The sequence below is a fragment of the Bombus fervidus genome, chromosome 8 (genome assembly GCF_041682495.2).
Source record: "Bombus fervidus isolate BK054 chromosome 8, iyBomFerv1, whole genome shotgun sequence".
In the NCBI taxonomy this organism is placed as follows: Eukaryota; Metazoa; Arthropoda; class Insecta; order Hymenoptera; family Apidae; genus Bombus; species Bombus fervidus.
Window position 1 is genome coordinate 4,643,424 of NC_091524.1, and position 15,714 is coordinate 4,659,137.

The 15,714-nt window shown below is 38.4% G+C and overlaps 1 protein-coding gene across 8 annotated transcripts in view; it reads left to right on the forward strand.

Moving 5' to 3' along the window:
- Positions 1 to 15,714, forward strand: part of LOC139990319 (glutamate receptor ionotropic, kainate 2) — a 119,892-nt gene that overhangs the window by 100,438 nt on the left and 3,740 nt on the right. For all 8 annotated transcript variants that reach the window (XM_072009472.1, XM_072009474.1, XM_072009473.1 and 5 more), the window contains 5 exons: positions 2,301 to 2,405; positions 12,006 to 12,263; positions 14,255 to 14,452; positions 14,975 to 15,200; positions 15,271 to 15,435. In XM_072009472.1, coding sequence (XP_071865573.1) covers positions 2,301 to 2,405; positions 12,006 to 12,263; positions 14,255 to 14,452; positions 14,975 to 15,200; positions 15,271 to 15,435 — 952 coding nt within the window. The remainder of the gene's footprint in view (positions 1 to 2,300; positions 2,406 to 12,005; positions 12,264 to 14,254; positions 14,453 to 14,974; positions 15,201 to 15,270; positions 15,436 to 15,714) is intronic.

The following is a 15,714-nucleotide window of genomic DNA, read 5'->3' on the forward strand; positions in this document are numbered from 1 at the left end:
TATTCGAACTTAAAATCACAGCGGAATTCCTCGACAAATGGAATTAACAGAAACTTGGTTGGAGAATTAGTCGGAGCAAAAGATAATTAACGATTAAACGAAAACCAGCTTAAAGGGGTGCGCGATTGCAAAGGACTGAAAACGAAGAGAAATTTCCTGCGGCTAGGAGTTTTTCCCACCGTGTACCTAGCACGACAGCTGGCACAAAGCGGACGGCGCTAAATCACCCGAGGTTGCTGTTATTAATTTTGTCAGATGATCATTAATAATTCTCGTGTCTAGGCAGTGGCGCGCCAACGGAAAAGTGCGACTTAATCGCCGCGATTTTTCTGTAATAAAGAAGAAGGGGAACTCGGGTTGAATAAGTGGCTCTACTTAGAATTCCCTTTCGCTCTCTAATGGCGATAGATGTGTATATAATTTACGCGAGTCCCGTGATTAATGAACGAGCCTCTCCTTTCTTTTTCTTCTCTTTTACATAGGTACACATAAGTAAATAAATAGCGCGCCGATATCGCGTAAATGCGTTCGCTGCAGAAATATTCGATCAATAGGAAATAATTAAAACGTTCCATTTGAAAATTCCTTCGATATTACGAGAGGCTTATTTTCCCTACGTCTAACCTCTCTGCCGATTCAGGAATGCAGTTTTCGAACGAAGTTACGGCAGCACGATCGAAACGATCCGAATGGCTGGTAAAAAAAAAAAGAAAAGCAAGGTGGAACGCTGACGAAACTCTCGTCGACTCCTCGTAGGACTGGATTAAAAAAGAAAGGAAGAAAATTCTGGCTCAATCATCGGTGATTCTGCGCGAGGAACTGTGTTCGAAAAGTCTGGTTCGACGGCCGGCTCTGTCGATGGCTCGGCAAATTGATTTAACTGATCGTTTTTTACGTTACGTTACGTTACGTTACGTTCTCGATGCGTTTCCATGAAAAACAGGCCATCTCAACGAGAGCCACGATGTTCGTGAAGAACTGTTTTTTTACTTTAATTTTTCTCTTTACCTCTCTGCCGCTCTGTTCGCTGCAGGCTGAATCTCTTCGATCTTTTTCACCTCTGGGATATATTCTAATACCATCAACGCTAGAAGTACCGACGACAACTCGAGTGTAAAACTTGTACGAAAAAAATCAAGAATGAAACAAATATAGGCAATGTACACTGTCGGTAGAAAGTTTAAACATTTCGACCATTCTATTTAAATCATATTTAAAATACCACGAGATACAAGGATAATTATTAAGTATTTGATAAAACGATTGTTAGAACGATCGTTTTATCGAACGAGATAGAAGAACAAAGGAAGAAATGGTGGAAAGACACGCGAAGGGGCGAGCTGAGCGGTTTCTTTCAGCCAGCCTTATCGGTCGTGACCACATATACGGTTTCCAAGCAGCCGCAGCCAGAAATAAATCTGCCTAGTCTCATGGCGTGCCCTATGGCACAGCAAGTGCTTTTCCAGACGCTGAAAAAGCAGCGAGATAACGTATCTCAGCTGCGTATGCATACCGCGTTTTGCATCGTAGTCCCGAAAACCGTTTTCTCGGCCAAATCTTTTCCCTTCTATCAAGTCCTCGAGCGATTCTTCGGTTTTTGCGAGACCTGGACACAGATTGAATGGATTTTTCAATGAATTCGAATCGTACGATTCGTCCACGGATTAACGACATTCGATTTCTTTACCAGTTTTCAAAAACCTCAATGTGATATCGTTCTAAAGATAGGAAGTAAAAAATAACGATCCCTGTAGAAATTTCACTGTATCTACGTAATGTCCACACGAGGTGATTTTAACGTAGACGTAGAATTTGAAATGATGTACATTTAAAAAGCGAGTAGATTTTCTAGCGTCTTACCCTTGCTTCCGTAGCAAGTCTTAAAAATCCTGCACCAACTGCACGTCATTTCACAAGAACACCGCCACTCTCGCTGCTTTAGATTAGACATAGGAAATTAGATTTAGGAGATACAGATACATGCAGAAACGTGAAAGAACATGGAGAAAGGTAGGAGATCCACAACCACCAGATACAACCGCCAGCAAATGAATCCATATATTCCATCACATTTTCGTGAATTACGGTTAGATACTTTGATCTACGTCTTCTCGTGATTATCCTTCGTACTTCTACATGCTATATACCATGTCTCATACTTATTTTTCTTTTAAAGAATGTTTAGATCCATGTATCTAACCGCATTGCATTTACGAAACATTATATCCTCGGTTTTGTCGAAGCAACGTCGTTTCCTTTATTTCCGTCGACTAATCGAACGTATTCGTCTCTATTCGCAGAAAGCAGACTTGGCAGTCGGCTCGATGACTATCAATTACGCCCGTGAAAGCGTGATCGACTTTACGAAACCGTTCATGAACCTTGGCATCTCGATTCTCTTCAAGGTAAGATTCTGTAAGAATTTTGTTCTATTTTATGTAAAAGTAAAAAAAGAGAAGAAAAGATAAAAATGTATTTAAATGTGTAAATATCTGCAATTTACCTAATCTATAGATACCATGTATCTTTTTGGAGGAAACAAGGGATCGAACGCGCTTAAAAGAATCGCTGGTCCAAATAAAACACTCGTTTAATCCGGCTCGATTCGATACCGCGTTCATTCTCATCCGGAAATTCATATTTCCGATTCTACCACTTATACTACCATTCACTGGTTAATCTACTTTTTTCTGCATGCCTTTGTATCTTTGGCTGTTTAAATTGGTCTCGCGACTAACTGTAATATTTACGTTGCTCTGACCATTTAATTAAATACCTTTTAATTTTTGTATTTGTGATTTTTTTTTTTTTTTTTTTATCTTTTCATCATATAAAGTTGAAAATTTGTAACATCTGTATTAGTTTAGTTCTCTTGATTAAAGAACGAATAGTCGCTAAGAGGCGACATCGTCACGAAAGGACTACTAAAACGCAGAAACAGCCATAACTTGGGAACGAGAACGAACGACAAAAGTAAACTTGCGTGAACCTTTTATTGCTTCTCCAATTGCAGTACGACAACCTGAAAGTTATATCAGTACATTAAAATGCCTTGTAATTCCCCCTCCCTTTTTTCTACTTTTTCCGTTCTCCTTTCGTTACTGCGAATATATTAAAATACTTATGTTTTCATGGAAAGTTATAAATTGCATTTTTTAAACAACGTTATTCTCCAATCTCCAGGTTGTTTATCTACAATTAATTGACCAAACCATATCTTAATTTTCAACTAGTCTTCCACCTTACCTTTTTTGTTTGCGTTATGAATTTCAGAAATTTGTAGTACAAATCACCGCTAAAACCAGATTATATCCTTAAAATACTCTCAAAATTAAACTGCAGCATTGTTGGAGAAAACGACCTTGAACGATCGATCGATTTCAGTGAGACTACGGAGCAGCCTTAACACGCTTTTCAATTTTACTCGCGACACGGAACAGAGACCGCGTCAATCGACCAAAACGTAACGTGTATCGTTTCCGGCGATACATCGTCCGGCTCGAACCGCATTTCAAATCGATCTACACTAATACGTGTACAATGCACATGCATAGATATGATTCATACAGCTGGAAAGAATCGCTGATCAAATCGGCGCGATCGAATTGAACTCCTCGTGAACGCGTCCCAAATGAATAAATATTCACGTGGTGCGTGTTCAAGCGACGATTATTATTTCGCGACGCGTGAGAAATTGGCGTGACAGGTCACACCACGTGGTGCGACGTGCTAATTAGACCCGCAGATGATGGCGCTCGAAACATTCGATTAGCCGGAGATCCGATCGAGCGAGAAATTCGATTTCCGTTTGACCAGCCGATTCCATGGCCTTTTCTGTTAAGTCCATCGTTTGGAACGATATTTCTTTTGTTGAGTTGGTTTTTTGCGAATGATGGGTGATCCAGTTTGCGAATAAAATGTGTCGAATATACTTTTAAATTACGCTTGAGTGATGGAATAGTAATAGGGTGAAAGTGTACGTGATGAAAATTTTATGAAACAGAGGTAGGAAATTTAATGAAAAGATGGTAAAAAATTCTATTTATGTGAAGAAATTCATCACTGATTAATTACTGACAGATAGTTGATTATCTTCACCTAATGCATCTGCCAACGAAAACAGCGTTATTTGTGAGCTGAATGAATAGAAGTTTGTAGGAATTATTATTAGATTTCTGCTCGTCGTATTTTATTACTGATTCTTTATAAAAAAAATTCCACTTCCAAAGCATTCTTAACGAAGAAACCATCATTTGCCTCATAATAAATCGGAAAATAAATCAGGCACTTTGATAAACTGCAAAATTCTCGCAGGAACGATGTTAGAAATTCACAACAGTAGTTCAGCGAACAATGTTAAACTGGCTTTACATTGATCTAGTGGCATTCCAGTCCGGTGATCTAATCCAGCACAGGGTCGTTGTTGGAATGATGAAAACAATGTTCTCATGCTATTACAGGGACGTCATTCCAATAAGCAAACCAGCCCAGCAACTCGATGATTCGGAAGTCTATTTTACTATCCGGTGTTTACTCCCAGCATCGAGAATATAACACTCCAGCATTACTGGAGTCATCTAAACATCTCGATATTCAATACTAATTGACACGTAGTACAGTGTATCTATTGTCATTACAATCTACCACTTTAAACGATAAAAAACATTTGGAATAACATAGATATTGATCGATTTCCAGTCAAACGACTGGAATGTAATCGCTTGGCTCAACGATTGAACTAATGTAAAGCCAGTTTTTTAGTGTGCGTACCATGGAAGAACAACAACGACAGTAACGACAGCAAGAAAGAAAAACGAGCGTCGCGACTCCTATATAAAATTTTCTAGACGATCGTGTTTCGTTCAGTTTCAGCCTCGTTCCACGTTTTGTCTTTTATTTGCCGGCTAACGATGGAAAACCCAATCGGCCGTTTCTCAATTGGGCCAAATTTACAGAACGACCGTGTCAGTTCCACTTCTCGCTTCTCGATCTTTCACCTCTTTCCTTTTTCTATCGTATTTTTCCTCACTTTTTTATTTCATCACCAAAATCAAATAACATACAATTATGCACAATATTTGATTTATATTTATGATTCATTAGATATCAATGATTAATTTGAACTTAAAATGAAGAAGTTTTTTATCGTGTTCACTTTGAAAGACAAGTTAATTCGTTGCTCGAATTGAGAACTTTTTTAACATTTACAGTTACATAGAAAAAATCTTTGTACAGCTTCCAAATTTTGTTTAAATGGGATATATAAATCATTTTTAGTTAAATAACGATTTCTTAACGTGTAGAGCAATAATAAAAATAATTCTTATTCATCTTCGCATACAACGCACTAATTTTACAACAATATTTTGTATAATGTTATTTTCATAAAAATGACTCTTTTGTATAATATACCAAAATTTATGTTACGTGTAAATATTTTTTACTTTATTTATAAATCTGAGGTGGATAGGTGCAGAAGAAACACTCGAGTATAGTTAACAAGATATATTTATTAACAGATACTCTATACACTTGATGTAGAACTCGCGATTACTATTAGCGACTCGCGATTACAAGTTCGACTTCTAGGCGATGCGTTACGATGCACAAGTTCGGATGATGATTGCTTACGATGCCGAGGAACGACTATTACTGCCAACTATCAACTATCGTCTAACGACTGACTTTCCGTCACGATGATGCTGCAGAAGAACACTATGATGGGGTGTGTCTAAGGATACGAGATCATCGGATTCGTCGAGAAAAGCCTTCGTTCGGAAAGTGAGGGGAATTGACGTTGCTGTTAATTTCTATGTTGGTGGTTGAAGAAGGTTGCTAACCGCCCTCGACAGGAAGTTGCTGGCGGGAAGCATTATACGTGAGAAAAGCAGATTTCCCGCATCTTCCCGTGGTAGGCGATAGATTTAGGGACTGTTAAGACAAAGACTATTTGTTCGTTTGAAGAACCTTAACTAAATAAATCCTAAGATCTGTAGTCCTTAGGCTAGCTGAAAATATACCGTAAAGGTGTATCGACATCTGGCAATCATCTTTGTGTAGTGAACCACAGGACAGAAACCGTTGGAAAATTTCCTGTCAAGTGTTGCTACTTCTTCAACGATTCCAATCGAAAACCTTAAGATCCCTAATTAATGCACCTTGGTACGCCACCAACGAAACAATATATCACGACCTTAACATACCCACAGTCAAAGAAGAATTATCCAAATTCAGCAATAGACACAGCACAAGAGTTAACAACCACCAAAACCCTCTAATTACTCGACTACTCGACACCTCGGAACAGATCCGCAGGCTAAAAAGACTAATTACACCTTAGATCTAAGCACTAGATTCGAATAGAATCAAACATACTATAAACACCTATTAATCATGTCATAGCACCACGTCAGATAAATTTACTTAAAATTCTCTAACGAGAATTGATTGTAAAATAAACGCAAATAAAAAAAAGAAGTGCCGCTACAAATCCTTATTTTTTACATGTTGTTTAGTCTTTTTCAAAAATGAATTATGCCACATGTACATTTGCAAAAACTAAACTTACCAAAAATGAACTTGTCTTTGTTTACATTTTATTTCATGTTCATAGAAGTTTCATATTAAGAGACGTTATCAGATAACAAGAAACGAGGAAAGCATTTACTTCCAATTCTCGAAAGCCATAACTCGCCATAAACAGCATGTTTAATCGCTTAACTTTGCCAGCTTTCTAAAGATAGGAAATTTAATTAATTTCCTTTCACGTTCGCCATGGAAATTAATATTTTGCTGCAGCTTGTTTCAATTTCACCGACGTGTTTGCTTGTTTCAAAGCAAAGTGAAGATACCTTTCTTTTTTTCTCCTTTTTAGCTTGGTATAAACTCGTTGCTCGTAAATAACACGGTATACGCCACTGGTAGTATTCGAATCACGAATGAAATCGTTATTCGCACGGTTTTTGTTGTTACCGTTGTTCTGGCTAATTCATAGCGCAACCACGTTAATTGCCAGCAAATTTTCTCCCTTCGAGTTACTTTCCCCAGCGAGCAAATACGTCGAGAACGAAGGCTTTTCTTTTCTCGCTTATTGTGGAAAACAAGCTATTGTGGAATAGCGGTTCTCATTTGTATAGAATTTCTTCTAGATCATATTATAATCAAGATAGCCCATTCATTGTGTGTGGTCATGTCGCCTAAGGTAATGTTCAGGTATTTTCATCAACTTTTTCCATTTCTTCTTCTCTGTTTCATTTTCTTTATAATTCTATAACAATTAGCAGATATACACGGTAAAGCATATTCTAAAATAAAGAATTTCCAAGTTGATTCCTTATTAAATTCTTAACTTGCAAGGATGACATTTGAAATGCACAAAGGCAAATGAAAGCTTTCGTTAGTGACTTTTCAACTAAATACTCGAATCTGTATGCATAAGAGACGGAGTATTTACTAGAAATAGTATTTAAATATTAGGTTGTCCGAAAAGCTTCTTTCGTTTTATAAGGAAATAATACACGCACAATGTTTCTTGTTTTATATTAGTTTATTGAATTATGCACGAACATAATAATAGAAATAGAACGAAATGGATCATACCTAATTTGTGGCGGCACTTAACAGCAACTACGACCGGACGACGGTAGCGCAGTGATTAGCGCCTTAGGTTACAAACGTTCGGGACCCGGATTCGAATCCTGGCGCCCGTATTCCGATTTTTCTTCCACGACATCTAAATGAGAAGAAAAAGCAGCAGTAACACATCAGCGATATCTTCTATCATCAGCACTACCAACTACTACCGCACCTCAAATTGGTGACCTTGACGTAATCTACAGCGAAAAAGTGTGACCGTGATAGCGCTACCCGAGACTTCGATCACTGCGAATCTATAAAACTGTGCAATCTGGATCTACCGCTACGACGAACACGGAACGGCCCTTCCACCTTCAGCAAATCTTGACGCCTCACCTCCGACCGACGCAAGCAGGTGACAGGATTATGAGATAATGATCGAGTCAGGAGTGATGCAGCCAATGAAAAGTCCATTGGACATCACCTGTGCACGTCATACTAAAGAAGAACGGAGGCCTACGAAACTCAGCGCACTCATCTGGGCCCTCAGTTGGTTCACTTGGTCACTTAACGCGTTGAAAGGCGCGAGCCTTTGTTTGATTCGTTCAAGCTGGTGGATCAATTACTGTCGTTATTCGGGCAGTATGATGGTGATCATCTCCAAATTCCTCTGCTATAAGGTCCGCTGACCGCATTAACTTTTCCGGGTTAGTGTCGTCGACTGCGTCAAGGATACGCCTCATGCGGGCGGGTAATCGGTTCCTCCACAGCGTGAGGATGAAATCATCGGGCGTGGAGAGGCTAGTGAGTTTTTTAAGGTGCTGATAAAATTGAGATGGCTTCCTATCGCCCATCTCTTCGCTTTCCACCAACTTCTTTACCCGAGCACTGCCTGTATCAGTTAATATGCAAATGAGCTCACATTTCAGTTTCTCGTATCGCCCCGTGGCTGGGGAATTCGTCATTATGTCTTCGATGTCCTGTAGGTACCGACTGTCGAGACTTTTGGCAAGTGTCACGAACTTTATTTTATCGTTCGTGATCTCCGCTGCCTCGACTTGCCTCTCCAATAGGGCGAACCATGCCATCGTGTTCATGGACTGCAGTGGAGGAATGCTGACCATCTGACTGGCTGAAGTTTTTCCTTGGTTATTATTTTCCATTTCGCAAACACACTTAGAATCGCGATGATTGAAATCTCAGTGACACTATCACGGTCACCTCTTTCACTGTAAATCACGTCGGGCTCGCTAATTTAAAGTGCGATAGCAGTATCACCACAACTACTATCGCACCTCATATTCAATAAAATAATATAAAACAGAAATTGTTGTTGTTGGAATACAATGATATTTCACGCATAGTGTTGAAGTGATCGACACTTCTAGGAAAGCTCTACATCTGGCCTTCAGCTTTCTCAAGCGCCGAGGCCATTAATAGCGCATAGACAAAAGAATGCATCGACGACAGACCATAAGCGGCACACGTGCGACGTTGGCTTCAGCGTTCTTTTAGTCTCAGGGTAACATTGCTAGCGTGCGGATCTGGACCAGCTTACATATATTCCACACTTTGTACTTTACTTTCACAATAAATGTATCACTTACAATACCTTACAATTTACCCACGCGTTTCTTTAATTCCACAAACATCGCATAACCATAACACATAGGCACAAATACTCTTACACTGACAACCACACAGACATTTGAACAGGACATTTACACAGGTCATATCATTACTGTATAGAGAGTGGGGTTCAAAATATTTAAGGGATCATGGATCACTACCTGCGTCTAGTCTGAGAGTAACTGGCCAACAATCAACAATTCTTGCATACTTTGTTAATTATATCACTCGCCTATATACATTTGGTTCTGTAGTACTGTTTAATAAATATCACTGAATATTATTTTAACACAAACATTGTGTCTTCCACAGATTATTAATCTTAACTTTAAGATTAAATTCTAACAGTTGTTCATGTATTATCAACCTAATACTTAAGATTTACCACTATTTATTAACTAGTAGCAGCGGAAGATTATACACAAGAAATCTAGTATTTGCTTTTAATATTACTTGCACTTAATACTTACAGCCATTTGCTTATTATTATGCATACCGAGTGACTCGAAATATTTCTTCGATTGTGCACATTTTTATCGCGCAATCACTGAAAACAACTCTATTGAGAATTTTCTCATTGAACGGAAGGAAACAACGGAACGATCCACGGGTCTCGTTTAAACTTTTAAACGTCGAACCATTCGTTTCTTTTCAATTGAGGAACAAAGAGAAGAAGGGGTTTGGGAATCTTCGCAATATCGGGATGTAATCAACGTAGAACGAAGGAAGCTTCTCTAATTAGTGTAATGCGACCGCTTAATTGCAATCAGCGTCGCCGGCGTGCCCAGTCGAGGTGTCCTTTAATTATTCGATATCGTAATTGATCGTCTACGGTCCGCGATTCCGGCGTCAAAGCGCTTACCACGATACTGCAATCTGTTGTTGCCGCAGACGCGCGTTGCACAATTCCTTGCGGTCTATTCCCAAACCGTTTAACGAAGAAAAGAATGCAGGACATCGTAGTCCAACGGAACCTTTATCGATTAGACGTTCGCGCCATTAACTTAATAATATTTTATTGCTACGTGACGATGCAAGAGTTTTTTAACTTTCGTTGAAACTTTAATGTCAATCTTCCTACACACGCTACATATTAAATTCTTTATAACTATATTTGGTATTTTCTACGATATATTTCTACAATACACGTCTGACTACATTTAAAAGTCATAAATCGAACAACAGATAATGCCGCATGTCTAGAAATCACGATAATCCAATCAGTCATCTACGATCTATTTCCAAAACTATGTCTTTTTTCTGGATTTCTGCCAAACATAGCGAGTCCAACAAATACAGTTGCGAGCATAAATGTACGAGACCTCGTAAATCCTACTTGGTACGCGGAAGAAATCGCGTGACAGTAGAATTTTACTATGCGTTACGGCTTCACGAATCAGACGGGCCGATACTGTACCATTGTACTAGAAAAACATGAAAAATTCAGTTAATTTTCGTCTAAGCATTTCGTCCAAGTTGAAACTTCCCTCTGTACTTTGAACGTTCAAGCATTAGATAAAACAAGATACAATTTTTTTTTATCGCTTGTCAAAGGGAAAGAATGGAAGTCTAAAAAGTAAATGGGAAGGAAAGAGTTCATGTGGAAAGCAATAGAGACTCGAGTTAACTAAAACAATTCATCAATGAAAAGAAAGCGCTAAACATAAAGCAAACGAGATGAACGAAGACGAAAGGGAGTAGATTATTCTCTGAGACGACGATCTTCCCTGCTTTGTCATTCTACTAGATCGGAGAAAGAATAGAAGCCAGTCTGTGGAACGCTCGTTACAGCTCTTACAGTTTCGTAAACGGAATTAACCGATTTAAAATCGAACAGTTGTCGAAGGATCGAACAAAGTGTCTCCTTCAATAGTTCGTAGAAAATCGAAAGAAGAACCGGTGGAACGTGCAAGATACGAGATGGAAAGACTTGAAGCGGATAGAAATTGCGATTTCGATGCTTGAAGTATGATTATAAAATTGTTCCTGATGCAAATTTAAATTCGAAACTTTGATCAAACTGAGATCTTCCTTACTTTTACGTGGTTTTAATTAAAAATGGTTTCTGTTAAATTTACACTGAACTTCAACATTCAAAGAACCATAATAAAATTCTAGAATGCTAAAACCCTGTTTCGTGACATTCGGCCGTACTTTTTCATCGCTCTTTGTAGAATAGTAGTCGGTAAACTGCTCGAGATTAAACCCAGCGACAAACATACCGCGCTCTTCAATTTCGACCTCGCAAACGGTACACGTTTACACATTCGGTCGATAATGAACTCGCCAGTTAGGCAGAATTTACAGCGACGTTATGAGCTAGGCCTGCCGGCTAGCAATTGAAATGAAAATCGATATGCATGCACTTTCACGTTTAATAACAATGTGATATAGTTCCTTGGTAATCTGTATGGTTAATCCATAATCTTCGTTATCATCTAGCGAAGATCTTCCAGAGATACTATCAATTGAAAATTATGATATAATCTAATGGACTTTGAATCTGGAAGATAAGTTACCGTTGAGCATATTATGACTAAATTGCGGATGTTTATACATTTATGATAAGTATAAAACAAATGAAAATATATAAAAACAAACAGAAATATAAAAATATATAGCGTGTCAAGATGTATGCACAGAGCTTTTTCAGAAGTTTCAAGATTTTGTAATAAATAAAAAGGAATAGAAATAAATCAGAAGATAATTCTTTAAAATATTCGTGCTCGAGGGTAGAGTAGATTTTTGATTCGATTCGATTGATAATCCGATTCGAAACGATAGATGAAGTTCGTTTACAGGTACCGACCAGTCATCCAGCTCGACTATTCTCCTTTATGAACCCGCTGGCTATTCAAATCTGGCTGTATGTGCTGGCTGCGTACGTCCTTGTCTCGGTGATGATGTTCGTGGTTGCCAGGATCAGCCCGTACGAGTGGAACAACCCTCATCCCTGTCATACAGAGTCGGAACTTGTCGAGAATCAATTCTCGCTGGCCAATAGTTTTTGGTTCACCATTGGCACTCTGATGCAGCAGGGTAGCGATCTGAACCCTAAGGTATGTCACTGTAATTTTCGTGCAAAATTAACACACTCTGTTCGATACGATTTTAGAAGATCGTTCTTCGGGTTATTTTCATTTTTGTATCTACGTCTTGCGTCTCTATGTTTCTTCGTTTAATGATAATTTTTTAACTCTTTCAAGTTTCGTCAAGAAGGCACAATGGATTGTTTGAGGCCAATTTTACTGGAAATATTAGATTGTCCCAAAAGTTTCTTTAGTTTTATAGAAAAAATAATAGATGCACAACATTTATTTTATTGAATTGTGTATGACCCATTTTGTAGTAACAGAACAAAAGTAGTAATAGAACAAATATAAAACAAAAAATGTTGTGCATCTATTATTTCCTTATAACATGAAAGAAACTTTTGGGATGACCTAAGAAATACATTCGTCGTTTGATTAATTAACAGCTTGTTAAAACATAACATTTCACACGATGCAATCATACGAATCATACGAATAATATTCATTTGATTGATGCAACAGAACTTTGTGAAAAATACATTACGATACATTTATTTATTTCGATAAACGTAATACGACATATTCTTTCCTTAAAAACAACACACAAATATATCTACATACGTAGACATGTATATGGAGGGAGATTCCACTGAGAGCAGTTTCAACAATTTTATTTCAAAGGTATTGACAACCGTAATTACCAAATTTACAGTGCAAATAACTCAATTTAAATTAAACAGATTATTAAGCTCTTCTCTGGCTATATATTTGCGCCAGCTCTTTTAAATGCCCATGCATATTAATAGAGTGGAAAAACATTGACGAATAGCCGCAAGGGGAAACCGGACGGATCGATCGACGAAAATATCATCGAATCGACGATCTGTTTTATGTTATTTTACCGAAACCTGTTCGTACGAAAAAAAACCACTTGCAAATATCGAGTCGATGACCAGAAAACATAATATGCGACATATCTGATGCGTTCCGCTAACTTTGTCGCGCTGTTCCAATCGATGGGCTGTGATGGTCGGGCGAAATAAAACTTTGTCCAAGGCTCCGTAATTACTATTTCAAACATGACGCTATTAACATACGAATTTTGTTGTAATATTATCGTCCTGTAAAAACAGTGCTAACAATAATTTTTGTCCAAGATCAGAATAGATAAGAAAATTTGTTATTTCCAATAGTTTCGTCGTAACGTTTAGAACATTTAGAATTTTAAATGATATTACAAACTTCTCATTACTGTGCGTTTCGTTTTACAAAGTTCTTGTTAATCCTTAAGGCGATAAAACAACATTTTTAGGTGAATTAACGCGTTTCTTTAATAGCTATCCCTAGAAACCTAGATTTACATGGACGTTCGTACTCAGAGTAATTAAGATTACGTTTAAATGACATAACTTTATTTCAAATAAAGATTAACGTGGCAGACTCGCGTAAGAAAAGTATTCAAACCTCTTATTGCACTTTGTCAACTTTATATCGCGAGCGAATATTCTACAGAAATTTCCTTCTACGATGCTGACCAAAAAGAGAAAATACATCTAAAACCTCAAATTCCAAAACGATCTTCGAGCTGTCCACCGGAGAGGAAGCTCGACGAAAGTCTCATTGCGTTGTTCGGTTAGCCGTGACGTGGAACGATGGCGATCGGCCCGTTTCATTAAGCGGAGTGAATTAACCGGGCTTCGAGCCTTCGCTTACAGACTTAGAGAAGCGAAATTGCGCCACAGAGATAATAGAATCTCAGCGGTGGAACCACGATGACTCTAGTTTATCGATGAAGGTTGCTTTGCTCGAATATCCACGCGGCGCGGTGGCGTAAAATTTTTATCACGCCACTATGCACGACTTTACTTTGCCTTTTCATAAAACTTAAAGCGCCGGAATACTTGGCGATATTCTGTGTTTTTACTACTTTCGACGCGAAACGATATAAACTTAACTAAACCGGCGTAAAACCTGGCTGATAGCTTCTTGAAGATATTGCAGTTGATAAATTTGATCAGGCAACGAGCACGCGGATCGTGGGTGGCATATGGTGGTTCTTCACGCTGATCATCATATCGTCGTATACTGCCAACCTGGCAGCGTTCCTTACGGTCGAGAGGATGATCACTCCCATTGAAAATGCGGAGGATCTCGCTGGTCAGACGGACATCGCTTATGGTACCTTGGATAGCGGAAGTACTATGACTTTCTTCAGGGTAATCTTCTTTATCGTTCTTCCTTAATTAGAAGTAGCGGGACAGTCGATATTAGCAATTTAATATTGCTGACAGCCAATATTGGAATGGCAGTCAAGGAAATGAGATTACATAAAAAGAAATATCCCAAGGAGAATTGAGATTAAAAAATGTTATTGGTTTCGAGATAAAAAAGATATGCGCCCACGAAGATGACAATTGCTAGAAATAATCTTTTAGTTAGAGATCAGTCTCGTTCGGGTTAATCGAATACTTTGCAGCAATAAGAAGGACAGCTCCAGTATTTTAACTATATTTATTGGAAGAGAGAAAAGGATACAGGTTTAATATGCAAATGTACAAAAATTAATTGCTACGAGTATTAATAGACTATGAACTTATAGCATTAATTTTTAGTTACTTTTTGTTACTTTATCCAAGTTACTTGAAAGTGGAGCGCCTCCTTATCGCAGCAATCTCTCCAGTTATTTCCCATAATTATCTTTAATAGTACGAAGCGTAAGTAATGCGAACAATCTAAAGGATTCGATGATCGAGACGTACAAGAAGATGTGGCGGTTCATGGAGAACAAGAAACCATCCGTGTTCGTACCCACTTACGAAGAAGGGATCCAGAGGGTTCTTCAAGGCGATTACGCTTTCTTAATGGAGTCGACCATGTTGGATTACATCGTGCAAAGGGACTGCAATCTCACCCAAATTGGCGGACTTCTGGATAGCAAAGGATACGGCATCGCTACGCCAATGGGTAAATTTTATCTTCTTCCATGTTTATAGAATAGATTTTCTACGATTGTAACGGTTCATATTGTTTGTAGGCTCACCATGGCGAGATAAGATATCTCTGGCAATCCTCGAGCTTCAGGAAAAGGGAGAAATCCAAATGCTGTACGACAAATGGTGGAAGAGTCCCGGTGATACTTGTATGAGGACTGAGAAGGGCAAGGAGAGCAAGGCGAATTCCTTGGGAGTGGACAATATAGGTAACTTTTGAAAGAATTTTATTTACAACGGCTATAAATAGTATTGTCACATTTTTGGCTCTGATTCATTGTTTAGTCGACCATTCGCGAAGAGACGCGATCGCGAGGAAGCACGTCAACGGGAGTCGTAAATTCCCGTTACGATCAGATAATCGACGCCACGAACTGGTCGATCCCCTTATTTCTATTAGGATAATAAGGGTGATTCAATTGAGTTTACACTGAATTAACACGTATAAAATAATGTTTATTCCAACAACTTTGTAAAAGATAATAGTT